This window comes from Paramormyrops kingsleyae, chromosome 5 (assembly GCF_048594095.1).
Source record: "Paramormyrops kingsleyae isolate MSU_618 chromosome 5, PKINGS_0.4, whole genome shotgun sequence".
Lineage (NCBI taxonomy): Eukaryota > Metazoa > Chordata > Actinopteri > Osteoglossiformes > Mormyridae > Paramormyrops > Paramormyrops kingsleyae.
The window spans coordinates 9,215,680-9,227,820 of NC_132801.1; the positions used below are offsets into that span (position 1 = coordinate 9,215,680).

Here is a 12,141-nt window from a genome sequence, read left to right on the forward strand (position 1 = left end):
TTTGGTTACACTTCCCATTATGTTTATACCAGTGACAGATCTCTTCAGCTTTGGGCAGAATGCTTTGGGGTCTGGAATCTGACTGTGTGGGTTTGTTCTGCAGGGAATAACAGAACAGAGACAACAAGATGTTCTCAACTTCAGGGAAATGGTCAGTTAGAAATACTGAGACTTTTCCCAGACTACTTAGGGCTCTGCCCATCCATCCATCCATCCATCCATCCATCTTCCACAGCTTGTATCCATTTCAAGTTTGCTGTGAACATGGAAGTTGTCCCACACAAGGCAGCCCCCCCCCAAAAAAAATTTCACTTCATCACAGGGATCTCAGTCATGCAGCTGGAAACTCACTGAAAACTTTAAAGTGCCCCAACCTCTTGGGATCCAACCCAACAACCACCTGGGCAGAAGAGCAGGAGCATCTTCCTGAAATGCCTTTACAAGAAGGATTTATACATCGTAGGAGAAGCAAAGCCTGTGGACCAGCGCGACATGATGTTCGGGTAGTGACCATCAGATAACCCATCACATTCCTCTGAGATTGTACCCAGCAGGCTGGGCTGAGACCAATATGGAAAATCTCTCCTCAAATAACCCCTCACCCTTCAATAACAGGGCATATACACACTCTTTCTGAGTACAAGCAATAGTCTGTAAGGGATTCATAGCCACACATTCCCCGAGCAAAATACACAGCTAACTAGAGGCATTAGAGTCTTAAAAACAACTGAAGAGAATTACGAGAATGCAATTATAACTACAACAAAGAAAGACGAACTCGGCTGCTGCCATCACAGCTGACAGACCACCCGTGTTCTTGTTTATAGACTGTCCCAGTTGAACGAAATTGCCCCAAAGTAGTGTAGCAAAACAGATGGTCACGGGTTTGCTAGGAAGGACCGAGCGCCGTTCCGTCATGTTAGCATTTTAGCATGCATTCTTTAAAAATCACTGTGTGGGAGATTGTTTATGACATAGATTTATATCTGCAAAAACACCATATGGATGTAGAGCGACGGAAAGAGTGGGAAGCTGGAAAGGAGGGCCGAAAAGGCATCCGTCACAGACATTATATGCCACAAACAGCCGTTTGCTATAAATACTTTGCACACACACACACTTGTCTCATTATCTGTCATGGTACTATCAGTTTAAAGCAGTTGTGGGACCATAAGTGTGGAGAATTTATTGTGTTTGTATTATTACAAGCCTGGCAGAGGACACGCACGCGCTACGCTGTGGTTTCCCCCAGACCCCACGGGGCCGTTAGCCCCCCAGTCTGCATTTGCCAGCTTCAGCTCCACTTCAGCTTTTCCTCCAGCTGCTCTGGGCCTGAGTCCACAATCCCTGGCTGTGGGACTGATGTCTACAGGCCTGTGGATGTGGAGTGGGACACAGAAGAGAGTCTCCCGGCGCCTGCATGAGTGCCACACTGACAGTAGAGGGTTATGAATTGATCTGGGAGGGCATAGAGGGTGACCGCTTAGAGATAGAAAGTGATGAAGAGGAAGACAGAATAAAGAGGGATCTGTCTGTTCTGAGTGGACAGGGCAAACAGTGCACTATTTGTCAGAGGTGGAAAGTTCTAGTCCAGAAAGTACAAATCCAGATCCAGATTTTGTTTCTACCAACCTGCTGAGTACTCTGTGACTGTGATTCTTTATGCTCAACTCACTGGTTGAAACAAAATTTTGGTCTAGATTTGTACTCTCTGGATTAGTACTTTCCACATCTGCTAATTGTCCACATCAGTGTTTTTTTTTTATTTTCAGTTTGTATACATGTATAGAATAAGCAGCATTTCTGACTAGATGATTCCATTCAGTCAGGTTACTTCTTTATAAGCTGAGGAAAAAAAAACTCACACAAGACTAAATCCACAGGACTGTGTGCGTACAGTAAATGAACAAGATGAGGAAATGATAAATCCTTCGTTAGAAGGACGTGAAAATCCATTTAAATGCCTTACATACAAAACAAAATCTCCAGAGAGGAACGGAGATATACACAATTAACTCGAAGAGCTGAACCTGAGGCCTCTTTCACAAAGCAGGATTTCTTGCTTAGCCAGATAACTTGTTGGATTTAAGGTAGTCTGTGCTAACTGCACAGACTAAGTGAATGAAGAAAAGGTCCATTTAACTCAGACTACATTAAATTCAACAAGTTTTCCATCTAAGCAAACACCGTAAAAATCTGACTCCGCGCCCAGTTGAGCGCTCAATCTCAGCAGCTGATTTTGTGTTTTCCTTCACTATTATTAGACTTCAGATAAAGGCTTTCCAAATGTCTGCCTGCAGACTGTCAATGTCCACATTGTGGAATATTTATTTATCCAAGGAGTCCAGGATGGAGTCGTCACATTATGCCTGTGGTCAGATTCATGTCCCAGGAGTCACATTACGGTTTGTCCCTAGAGAAGGATGCTTGGCCTACTGGCTTCAGTTAATATCCAGATGTACAATCAGTTTTAATTAAGAAATGTGCAGGTGAGCATAATATGGGTTCACATAATAAAACCCAGTCTGTCTTTGTCTGACATACAGTGGATTTTGTGTCCTATGGGAGCTGAAGGGCAGCTAAACTTGGATGAAGGTTGGAATGGGAGGGGAAAGGGAAGTAGATGGAGAGATACTTAAATAGTAGATGCAGATTATGAATAATAGGGGCACAAGCACAACAAACGATCTGAAAACTGACTCTGAGTTAACTTAACATTCTCAATCATTTAATAATTCATGCAAGGAATGGAAACGCCAGCGTAATGGTATGGTGACTCATTTGGCAGGAATGTTGCTTCTCACCTTCAGGGCTGGGGGTTTAAATGTCCTCCCTGCATCTTCCTCCTGTAGTTAGGTTAATTGGCATCTGTTACCTGTATTGTGCGACTTTGTGCCCTGTGATTCAGGGTGTATCCCGGCCTGTGATTCAGGGTGTACCCCGGCCTGTGATTCAGGGTGTACCCCGGCCTGTGATTCAGGATGTATCCCGGCCTGTGATTCAGGGTGTACCCCGGCCTGTGATTCAGGGTGTACCCCGGCCTGTGATTCAGGGTGTACCCCGGCCTGTGATTCAGGGTGTACCCCGGCCTGTGATTCAGGGTGTATCCCGGCCTGTGATTCAGGGTGTACCCCGGCCTGTGATTCAGGATGTACCCCGGCCTGTGATTCAGGGTGTACCCCGGCCTGTGATTCAGGGTGTACCCCGGCCTGTGATTCAGGGTGTATCCCCGCCTGTGATTCAGGGTGTACCCCGGCCTGTGATTCAGGGTGTACCCCGGCCTGTGATTCAGGGTGTACCCCGGCCTGTGATTCAGGGTGTATCCCAGCCTGTGATTCAGGATGTATCCCGGCCTGTGATTCAGGGTGTATCCCGGTCTGTGATTCAGGATGTACCCCGGCCTGTGATTCAGGGTGTACCCTGGCCATCTGCCTGAAGCTGGAAGGGATAGAGTCCAGGCCCACAGCCCTGACTGGGGTAAGTGACTGGAAGATGGATGGGTGTGTGAATTGGATACGTCAGACTGGGAAGGCTTTACACATTGGCTTCTTGTTCATGTTGCAAGCATTTTGTATCGACCTTCTTACATGAGATAATTTCTCAAATGAATCTTTTTTTCTGTAGTGATGCACACAAGTGTAGATGATTGCAGATATCCTCATTAGTAAGACTGGAGAGAAATACAGGAAGTAAATGAATGAAAGTACAGAGAAAAAATTATGTAACGAGGCGTCAGTTGGAAAAATTGTGCTAATTTCACCTCTTATCTTTCTGCCCTCATCCTGCTTTTGATCAAACTCCCTTCCTCTGTTCGTTCCTCCTGACTTTGACAAATGGGAGGCTCTATTGATCGAAGTCAGCTGACCCTTCTCTGTCCATCCATCCACGTTCATCTTCACAACATTATTTTAGTTTGGTAACTATGATCTCACTGGATGAGATAATGGTTTACAGTAAATGACAGTGTATGCGCCAGGGAATTCCTGACTGGTTTCAAAGGACAGAAAAAGGGAATATTCTCTTCCAAAAATGGTAGCACAAGAAGTCACCAGTGTCAGAAGATTCGGACATTGAAATACAGCGTGAGCTTAATAATTAAGGGCTAATTAAGGGCAGATATAGAATTATGAAGTAAAGCTACTGATATGGCTGTCAGTACTGCCATTTACTCGCTTTCGTCCTCCATCTCCCTCCTTCACTCTTCCTTTTTTGTTATCTCTCCCTGTCTTCTCCACCACCAAACCATGATTTGTCTGCATCAGGAGATCAGCCAACTGATTATGCGCCACAGTGCCGACAATAAACGAGAATGTAAACGTCTCATCACGATGTGATCTGCATTCCTTGTCTTCCTGTTGGTGTTTACATCTGGAGAGAGGGGACCTTCAACAGCTCCACGTTGGAGCCAAACACCATGAAACCACAGACGCATATAGTGCCCAAACTGGCCAGATCCCGGCTCCTGGAGGGGGGGAATGATGAGTCCTTTGTGGTTATCTAAGGGATGATCATAGGTTTATGGCCCATCAGTGTCAACCTCCAAATGCAATTGTGCCAAAATTAGAATAAGCATCTGCATTTGAGTGGTATGGTGGCTCTGTGGGTTGCCTTGGTGCCTCACACCTCCAGGGCTGTGGATCTGTGGAGATTGTGCGGTCTGTCGTCCTGGTTTTCTCCTGCAGTTGAAAAGACCACACTTAGGTTACCTGGCATTTCGAAATTGCAGATAGTGTGTATGTGCCCTGCAATAGACTGCCGTCCCATCCAGGGTAGACTGCCGTCCCTTCCAGGGTAGACTGCCGTCCCTTCCAGGGTAGACTGCCGTCCCTTCCAGGGTAGACTGATTTCCCTTCTAGGGTTTACCCCAGCCTTTGCCAGCCTGTTGACCAGGGCCAAGGAGTTAATCAATGGATGGAACATGTCAGAATTGTTTCTTCTCCAATTTTTTGTATATGAAGCCTCTTTTTGATCATTCAGGCTAATGGTGTGGCAGATTACTGTAGTACTGCTGTAATATTACTAGCATTTGTTAAAGTACTTACTGAACGAACAGATCAACAACACTGGTATCGTGAACAGAGTGTCTTGAATTCCTGTGGACTTCCTGTTCCTGTTGTGTCCGAATGGCCCGACTGTTTTTGCTAAATGTTTTGGGGGAAAAAAAACACTGTGTGGACAGGTGGCTAACTGGGCTCCTGTGGAACACTCTGGACACACTATCTGAAGGGGGGGGTGGATAATCTGACTGTAGCTAGTGAGTCGGTGGGTTGGATTGATAGGTGAAGGGAGGGGAAAGTGAGAAAAGGGAGTGAGTGAAGGAGAGGTGCAGGCGAGTCCATGTACGTATAAAAGCCAGGCTGTGAGGACTTTCACACCCTGGCAGTCAGAAGGAAAGACAGAGGGAACGTTTAATTAAAGCGGTCTGGAAAAACACCTCAGCGCAGCTTAACGGTAAGTGACACGTGAAACGTTTCTCTGATACGCGTCTAACATCTGCTGATGGAACAACATGCTATTAGCCAGTATTTTCCCTTATTTGTGTGGAAGTCATTTTTTCCCACCTCTTCTTCACAAGTTTTCACAAGTCATGTTTTGGTCGTTAAAAAAAAGACATTTGTGTATGTGTATGTAATATATATATATATATATATGTGTATATATATATATATATATATATATATATATATATATATTGCAGCTTTATCTTGAAATCTCTGAGCATTATGGTATAATGCTATTTACAAGTAATCCAGGTTACCGTCTCAAATACACACGTATGCAGCTGTAGCTACTCTCGGTGCCGAAGATGCATACTGCAGGATTGCATTGAGAAAGGCCTGATTCTGTAGCACAGATGTCTCTGGAATGTAAAAGTCCATGCAATGTAAGGAGACCTTAGCAGCCTCTATCCCAGCCTGACGTCCCAGGCTTTATCTGTGCTGAGGGAGGGACATGGATCAGCCGAAAGACTGTCTGACAGGAGGGACCCTGGCGTAGGGTCCCATATCAGGGGGCGGTGCCCTCTGCGGGGAATCTCCTGGCTGACATTGTGTGGTTCCACAGTGGCTTGGCAGGATGCAGAGCCCTGCCTACGATGGGGCCTCAGCCAGCATCTATGACCTGCAATCTGTGTCTCCTGCTTTGTTCACAGTCTCCACAGACTGTTCTCCTTAAGAAAACTGTTTTCTGTTTAATAATTATATTATTATTCTTCATTATCTCTCCATATCAGTAGACATCTCTGCGTAAATGAAAGCCTCTCTCTTCAAACATCCAGTCTCAGGCATGGAGGGCCCTTGTTTCCATCTTCCATCTAATGGCATCTTTTATTCTTTTTCAGGCAGAATGAAGGTCGCCCTCCTGTTTGTCGCACTGAGTGCGATTCTCGCTCTGAGCGCCTGCTCCGGTATGACATCTCCGTGCGGTCGGACCACGCGACCATTTAGTCAGAGTTTTCGTTGCCCTCTAGTGGACAGCTGTAAAAACGCACGTAGATCAGATGTATTTTTTTATTCCGCGTTTTTATCTCGGATATGCCACGTATTTCCATGTCTTGAGAATGAAAACACGGCTCAAGTTCATAAAGTAATATATACAATGCAAGGGTTTCCTGCGTTAATTTTTGCATCTAATGAATTGTGCTAAGTATTGTATATTTTATATACTTAATTGTTCCACATACACATTCCTTTGCAGAATCGCAGGAGAGTAATGAATCACCCGAAGGTAAAGAGAAATGTTTTACTCCTGAAGTACAAATGCGTGCTGCACGTCTGTTCCTACAGAGAAATGTCCTTGCGTTACTCCTGACGAAAAGCTTGACAGCTATAAAAACATAAACAGACCATGTGCCCAGACATTGAAACCAGCACAAATATGCAATGAAGAGTACCAAGCCGAAATGCAGAAAATAACGCATTTTTCTGGCTTTTCTTACAGCTCGGCTGGTATCGTACTGAGGTTTTCCCTCTTAAAATAAACTTTTCTGCTTGTCACTGACATTTATGTAATTTATTCCCACGTTATTCTTTGAAACCGACCCTATATGCCTACTGTTTACTGGAAATTGTATATTTTTAATTTTGATTCATCGTATTCTGATGTTTTTTAATTATCCAAATTCCAGATCTGTTTTCCAACCAAGAACAGGCCAACTCGTTCTTTGACAACCAAGAAACACGCAACAACAACGGAAGGTAAAACTGTCACGCAAGAGTAGTAACCATCTTTCTTTTAACGATCCGATTAGCCGGTAGCGCAACATTTCATTATTATACCTGCAGGACTACAGAGGGCGCGTACAGCCTGACCCCCAGTGGCTGCTGTAGTGATTGTAGTAGCATAGTTTAGCCATCAGAGGCGCACTCTACAAGCTTGGGTAACTAGAGATTTTCGTTTCACCTGAGCCATTATTTACACTAGAATGATATGTCCGTTTAGGGCACATTTAAAATCATTTTGGACCCAAAGCCCTGACTGTGTAGTCATGTTAGTAAGGGTGAAATCCACGGCTCAATTCATTTTATATTGTTGATAAATAATTTATCGGTAAGTAATTATGTGTTATTTATCAAATTACAAATAATGTAATAATAGTATGTGCTTTCACCACAATTTAAAAATGTTGTCTCATAGGGGTGCAGCTAGAAATTCTGGGCCCCATTTTGTTGAGCTGGGGGAGTTGCCTTGTAAGCTAATTTTTTGGGGCCCCTAAATAGTGCAGGGCCCCCTGGATCTGTCAGAATATCCATGCTGCTCCAATGCCCCTGATCCTTGGTTTTAAAATATCCAGTTTTCATCTCTCCATACTCCAGCAATTGATGTAATGTAAGCTGGTGCTTTATTTACTGAGCTGATATTCTTGTGCCTTCTGAAATATTTAATCATAATGAAATGGGGGATAGAACAAGCCACCATGTGTTAAAGGCAGTTAAAGACACCAGCATTTGAATTTTCATCTCAATAGCCACATTCAGATAATTAGTGTATGAAATGAGCTGCTTCTCTGTGCTGTCTCTGTGAAATTAGCTGCTTCTCTGTGCTGTCTCTGTGAAATTAGCTACTTCTCTGTGCTGTCTCTGTGAAATGAGCTGCCTCTCTGTGCTGTCTCTGTGAAATTAGCTGCTTCTCTGTGCTGTCTCTGTGAAATTAGCTGCTTCTCTGTGCTGTCTCTTCCTCAGGGTCCAGAAGTCTCCAGCAGAGAGACAGGCAGAGATCTGCGAGAATTATGCTCCTTGTCGTGCCGATGCCTATCACTACGGCACCCAATATGCTTTCAACAGATATTTCCCCAATCAAAATACCAACAATGGTAGAAAGTAAAAAAAAAAAAACAACATAAAAATGAAAAAGCACATAAAACACATTTTCTTTCTCCTTTTTGTGTGCTGTATACATAATATATGTTATTATCTTTCTTGCTCATATTATTAGAACTTGATGATGCATCTCAACATTAATGATCTAAACAAACATGTCATTTGCAAGAAATACTTGCTTTTTTAAAATGTCTGAAATCCAATGCAAGGCTTTGGGTGAGGAACAAGTCTACAAATTCTAACATAACAGTTATTCTTCCACTCTTTTTTGTTTATTTGTGTCAAATTCACCAAGTGCACCATGTTTTTAAGTCAAAGTGTGTCACAACTGTACTCTTCACCATATTAATACTGGAGAATGCCCACACAGGGGCCTTGTTATGGAGACTTTTCCAGATAAGAAGCAGTGGCTTCTGGGAGATATATGCAGTGTTTTAGATGGGATTTTGCTGTAGTGTTATTTTGTTGACGCGTGAAACATCGGCGCAGGTATCCTGAGCAGGTCCATGTGCGAGATTCTCTGAAATATCAGGCACAATAAATCAGACTGTGCATATCATCCTCTACGTGTTTGTGTGCGTCTCTGTGTTTCTATACACTGAAAATAATCCGTTCCCGGCTCAACCGCCGCCTCCGGGTTGGCTTCGGACCCCGAGCCCGAGGTCAGTCAGGAAAGCCTCCTCCGACTCTGTGCCCCCGTGCCAGAGTGCACGCATGGCAGGGACGCTAAGCCAGACAGGAAAATTACACCCCTGTCGGGGCCAAGGCAAACGAGGAAGACCAGGAATAACAGAGGGAGGATGAAAATGAGAGAGGTCAGAACGCAGAAGGGCCGAGCTCGTCTGGCTCGGCAGGTCTGAGGGCTCGGACGCGGGGGGTCCCTCTGCCTTCCATCAACAGCCTTCATTTAACTCACACCAGTCTGTCCATCCAGACACTTTCCCCTTTGTATATTTACCCAAAATACAGGGTATTAAGGTAACCTGCACGCAGCATTATTAACTTACGTGCATCTCAATGCACTTTTACTGCAGCTAATTTATTTAATGCTTTTTCATTTGCTTATTATTCTATAACATCCAGGTGTCTATAAGTTCTATGCTAACAGACTCTTTGCTGTGATTGTGCAGATATAATGTGGCAAAATTAAAACGTGTGATAATCATAAAACAATCTCATATGTACTTAGAATGTTTTGGGGTTTCAGTTTTTACTTAAGCTAAAAAATGTTGTGCCTATAAAGGGAAAAAAATAATACTTTTAAAACATCCCAAATAAGGTTTGCCTAGGCCACATATTGCTCCAGCGGATGCTGTGTTTACCCTATAGTTTGGGGTTTGTGGGAGAGAACAGTCAGTATAAAAAAAAAATCCCAACACAATGATTACAAACACTGATGGCAAATGCCAGTGATTGGATAGCATTGGGGCATTATAGCCAATCACACAATATCAAATCACACAATGAGGGACAGCGAATGACAGAAGAGCAAAATAATTCAGAGGGGTGTGACTCTGGTATTGGTCCCACTGGCTTTTAACTAATGCTGCCTCTGGGGCAAATATGTGCTGTTTTCTATAGGCAGGACACAAGGATAGTGTTATATGCCTTAAATTGGCATTTGTGGGTGTATGTCACATGATTCCCCAGCCAATCATATGTCAACAGTTGGAGGATAGAACTATATATTCGGGCAGAATTTAGGGGAGAGAGAGAGTGTGTGTAGGGCTCACCCTTGCCGAACGTCCAGAAAGAGCTCAAGAGAAGACATAGAAAGAAAGAAGGAAAGATGAAGACTTTTGCTGTCCTGGTTATTTGTGGGGCTGTGTCCATCTGTCTGTCTACTGGAGGTAAGGGAGAGGATGTGCAAATTTCCATCAATGTGGGGGAGGGCATCTATTAAAGTCCATTAATTGACTCCAATAAAAAAGACCCTTGTCTCCATTGACTTTGATTACATCTGTCATGTTTGTTGTATTTTCTCCGATGAGCAGATTTTGCAGACCCTGACTTCCCCTCCGCTGAGGTCGATGTCCCTGATGCTCCTACTCCCGCTGACTCCAGCGCCTCATCTTCTGCCTCTGACTCCAGTGCCTCCGACTCCAGTGCCTCCGATTCTGCCTCTTCCTCAGCTTCTGACTCTGCCTCTTCCTCAGCCTCTGACTCCTCATCTGCCTCAAGCTCTGCCTCTGCCAGTGCCGAGGGTGAGGAAGCTGGTTCATTTCTGATTCGCCACAAGCGTGCATGTGAACTTGTGGCATCTGTGTAGATAAATAATAGCACGTGAAGCCGGCACTGCTGCAGAATGCAAGCATGCAGAAAAGTGAGAGGGTGCAGTGCATGCACTGGTGAGTGACAGAGGTGTGTGTGTGTATTACATTATGGGGACCAAATGTCCCACCAATGAGATAAAAACCTGTTATACTGACATTGTGGGAACCACCTTTTCAGTCCCCACAAGGGGAACCTCACCCTGACTCTGAATCTTTGTGCCTCAGAGGTTCTGGTGAAGCGGGACCTGGCCTCTCAGCTCATGAAAAGGAAGAGAAGAGCAGCTGCAACTGCTGCAGCCCTGAGTCCCACGCAGCTCGAGAGGTACGCAGCTGAACATCTGGCAGAAACTCTGCAGATTGGCAACTATGATCTAACTGGATCATTTACATAAAAGCATTCATTCTGTGGATTTGTATAATTAATGCTTATAGATGCCATACAGATGTATCTATAAGAACATTAATTATATTATGAAATATTCAATCAACATGCTACAATTAGGCACATAACCTATCAATCATCTTTCAATACTTTCTTGATAAAATATTGCATGCCAATGTATGATAAAAAAAAAACTATCTAAAGCATCGCTTCCCAATCTGGTCCTCAGGGACCCACAGATAGTCCATGTTTTTTGCTAAAATGTCTGGCAGGGAGCTGAGAGGGAGCAAAAACGTGGACCAGCTGTGGGTCCCCAAGGACCGGAGTGAGAGACACTGATCCAAACCATCGCAGCCCCTTTAAAACAAACTCTACACCCTGATTATAAAAAGCATCTGTTTGTTTCATGTGAATGTGTTGTGAGAGTGACGCCCTGCTCCCCTGTGTCCCCCAGTCTCAAAGAGGTCTGCGAGGTCAACCTGGCTTGTGAGCACATGGCAGAGACAGCTGGGATCGTGAGCGCTTACACCACATACTATGGGCCAGTACCCTTCTAGAGACTGACTTGTCAACCAAGCCATTCCTGAGAAGACTCTCAACCCGATCAGTGTTTGATGCTTTTTAATGGCAGGGAGTTTAATGCCACAGCAGGTTTTTCGTGTTTACAGTCGGCCAAGTGCCACTTATCTCATGCCATCTTAGGGTGTAGTTGATGTAGAGTAGAGTCTGTACTTCCTAATGCCTGTCATTGTACTTTTTTATTTGTGGTAGCATGTAAACACAGCTCATTTTTTATTATAAAAATGAGAGTTTGAGTCCCACCTTGCTTCACGGTTATTGATAAATTTTGCTCCCATGTTTTCTTAGGAAGCAAAAAAACAACAGTTTTAAAATATATTCTTATATGACAATTTATATTTTTTTAATAAAAAAAACAGTCCTATTCACTAAGACATTTTCATGTGTTAAATGACTACAACCTGAATATATCACTGTACAGCTGCTTAATGAAAGACCAGCCTATAACCTCCTAGTGTTCTGGTTAAGCTGATGCATTCATTTATGTCTGTAGAATGTCCAATTATTACATTAAAAGACACACTTTTGTGTATCATTATGTTTCATTCCTTGACTGTTGCTATTCCTCATAATGTATGTGAATGTGCTG

At 43.8% G+C, this 12,141-nt stretch overlaps 2 protein-coding genes across 2 annotated transcripts; both read left to right on the forward strand.

The window, feature by feature from the left end:
• Nucleotides 1-5,293: 5,293 nt before the first annotated feature.
• Nucleotides 5,294-8,877, forward strand: LOC111833470 (matrix Gla protein-like). The gene is made up of 5 exons (XM_023791762.2): nucleotides 5,294-5,451; nucleotides 6,341-6,406; nucleotides 6,697-6,726; nucleotides 7,127-7,196; nucleotides 8,181-8,877. The coding sequence occupies exons 2-5, from the start codon at nucleotides 6,346-6,348 to the stop codon at nucleotides 8,320-8,322; spliced, it is 303 nt and encodes a 100-aa protein (XP_023647530.1). The 5' UTR covers nucleotides 5,294-5,451; nucleotides 6,341-6,345; the 3' UTR covers nucleotides 8,323-8,877.
• A 991-nt stretch (nucleotides 8,878-9,868) lies between these two features.
• On the forward strand, nucleotides 9,869-12,097 carry bglapl (bone gamma-carboxyglutamate (gla) protein, like). Its single transcript, XM_023791760.2, has 4 exons — nucleotides 9,869-10,168; nucleotides 10,313-10,522; nucleotides 10,817-10,913; nucleotides 11,428-12,097. The coding sequence occupies exons 1-4, from the start codon at nucleotides 10,108-10,110 to the stop codon at nucleotides 11,528-11,530; spliced, it is 471 nt and encodes a 156-aa protein (XP_023647528.2). The 5' UTR covers nucleotides 9,869-10,107; the 3' UTR covers nucleotides 11,531-12,097.
• Nucleotides 12,098-12,141: the final 44 nt, after the last annotated feature.

Coding starts and splice junctions, on each gene's coding strand:
- LOC111833470 (XM_023791762.2), top strand. CDS start 6,346: ATGAAGGTCGCCCTCCTGTTTGTCGCACTGAGTGCGATTCTCGCTCTG. Junction 6,407..6,696: donor CGCTCTGAGCGCCTGCTCCG/GTATGACATCTC, acceptor ATTCCTTTGCAG/AATCGCAGGAGAGTAATGAA. Junction 6,727..7,126: donor GAGTAATGAATCACCCGAAG/GTAAAGAGAAAT, acceptor TCCAAATTCCAG/ATCTGTTTTCCAACCAAGAA.
- bglapl (XM_023791760.2), top strand. CDS start 10,108: ATGAAGACTTTTGCTGTCCTGGTTATTTGTGGGGCTGTGTCCATCTGT. Junction 10,523..10,816: donor TGCCTCTGCCAGTGCCGAGG/GTGAGGAAGCTG, acceptor TTTGTGCCTCAG/AGGTTCTGGTGAAGCGGGAC. Junction 10,914..11,427: donor AGTCCCACGCAGCTCGAGAG/GTACGCAGCTGA, acceptor TGTGTCCCCCAG/TCTCAAAGAGGTCTGCGAGG.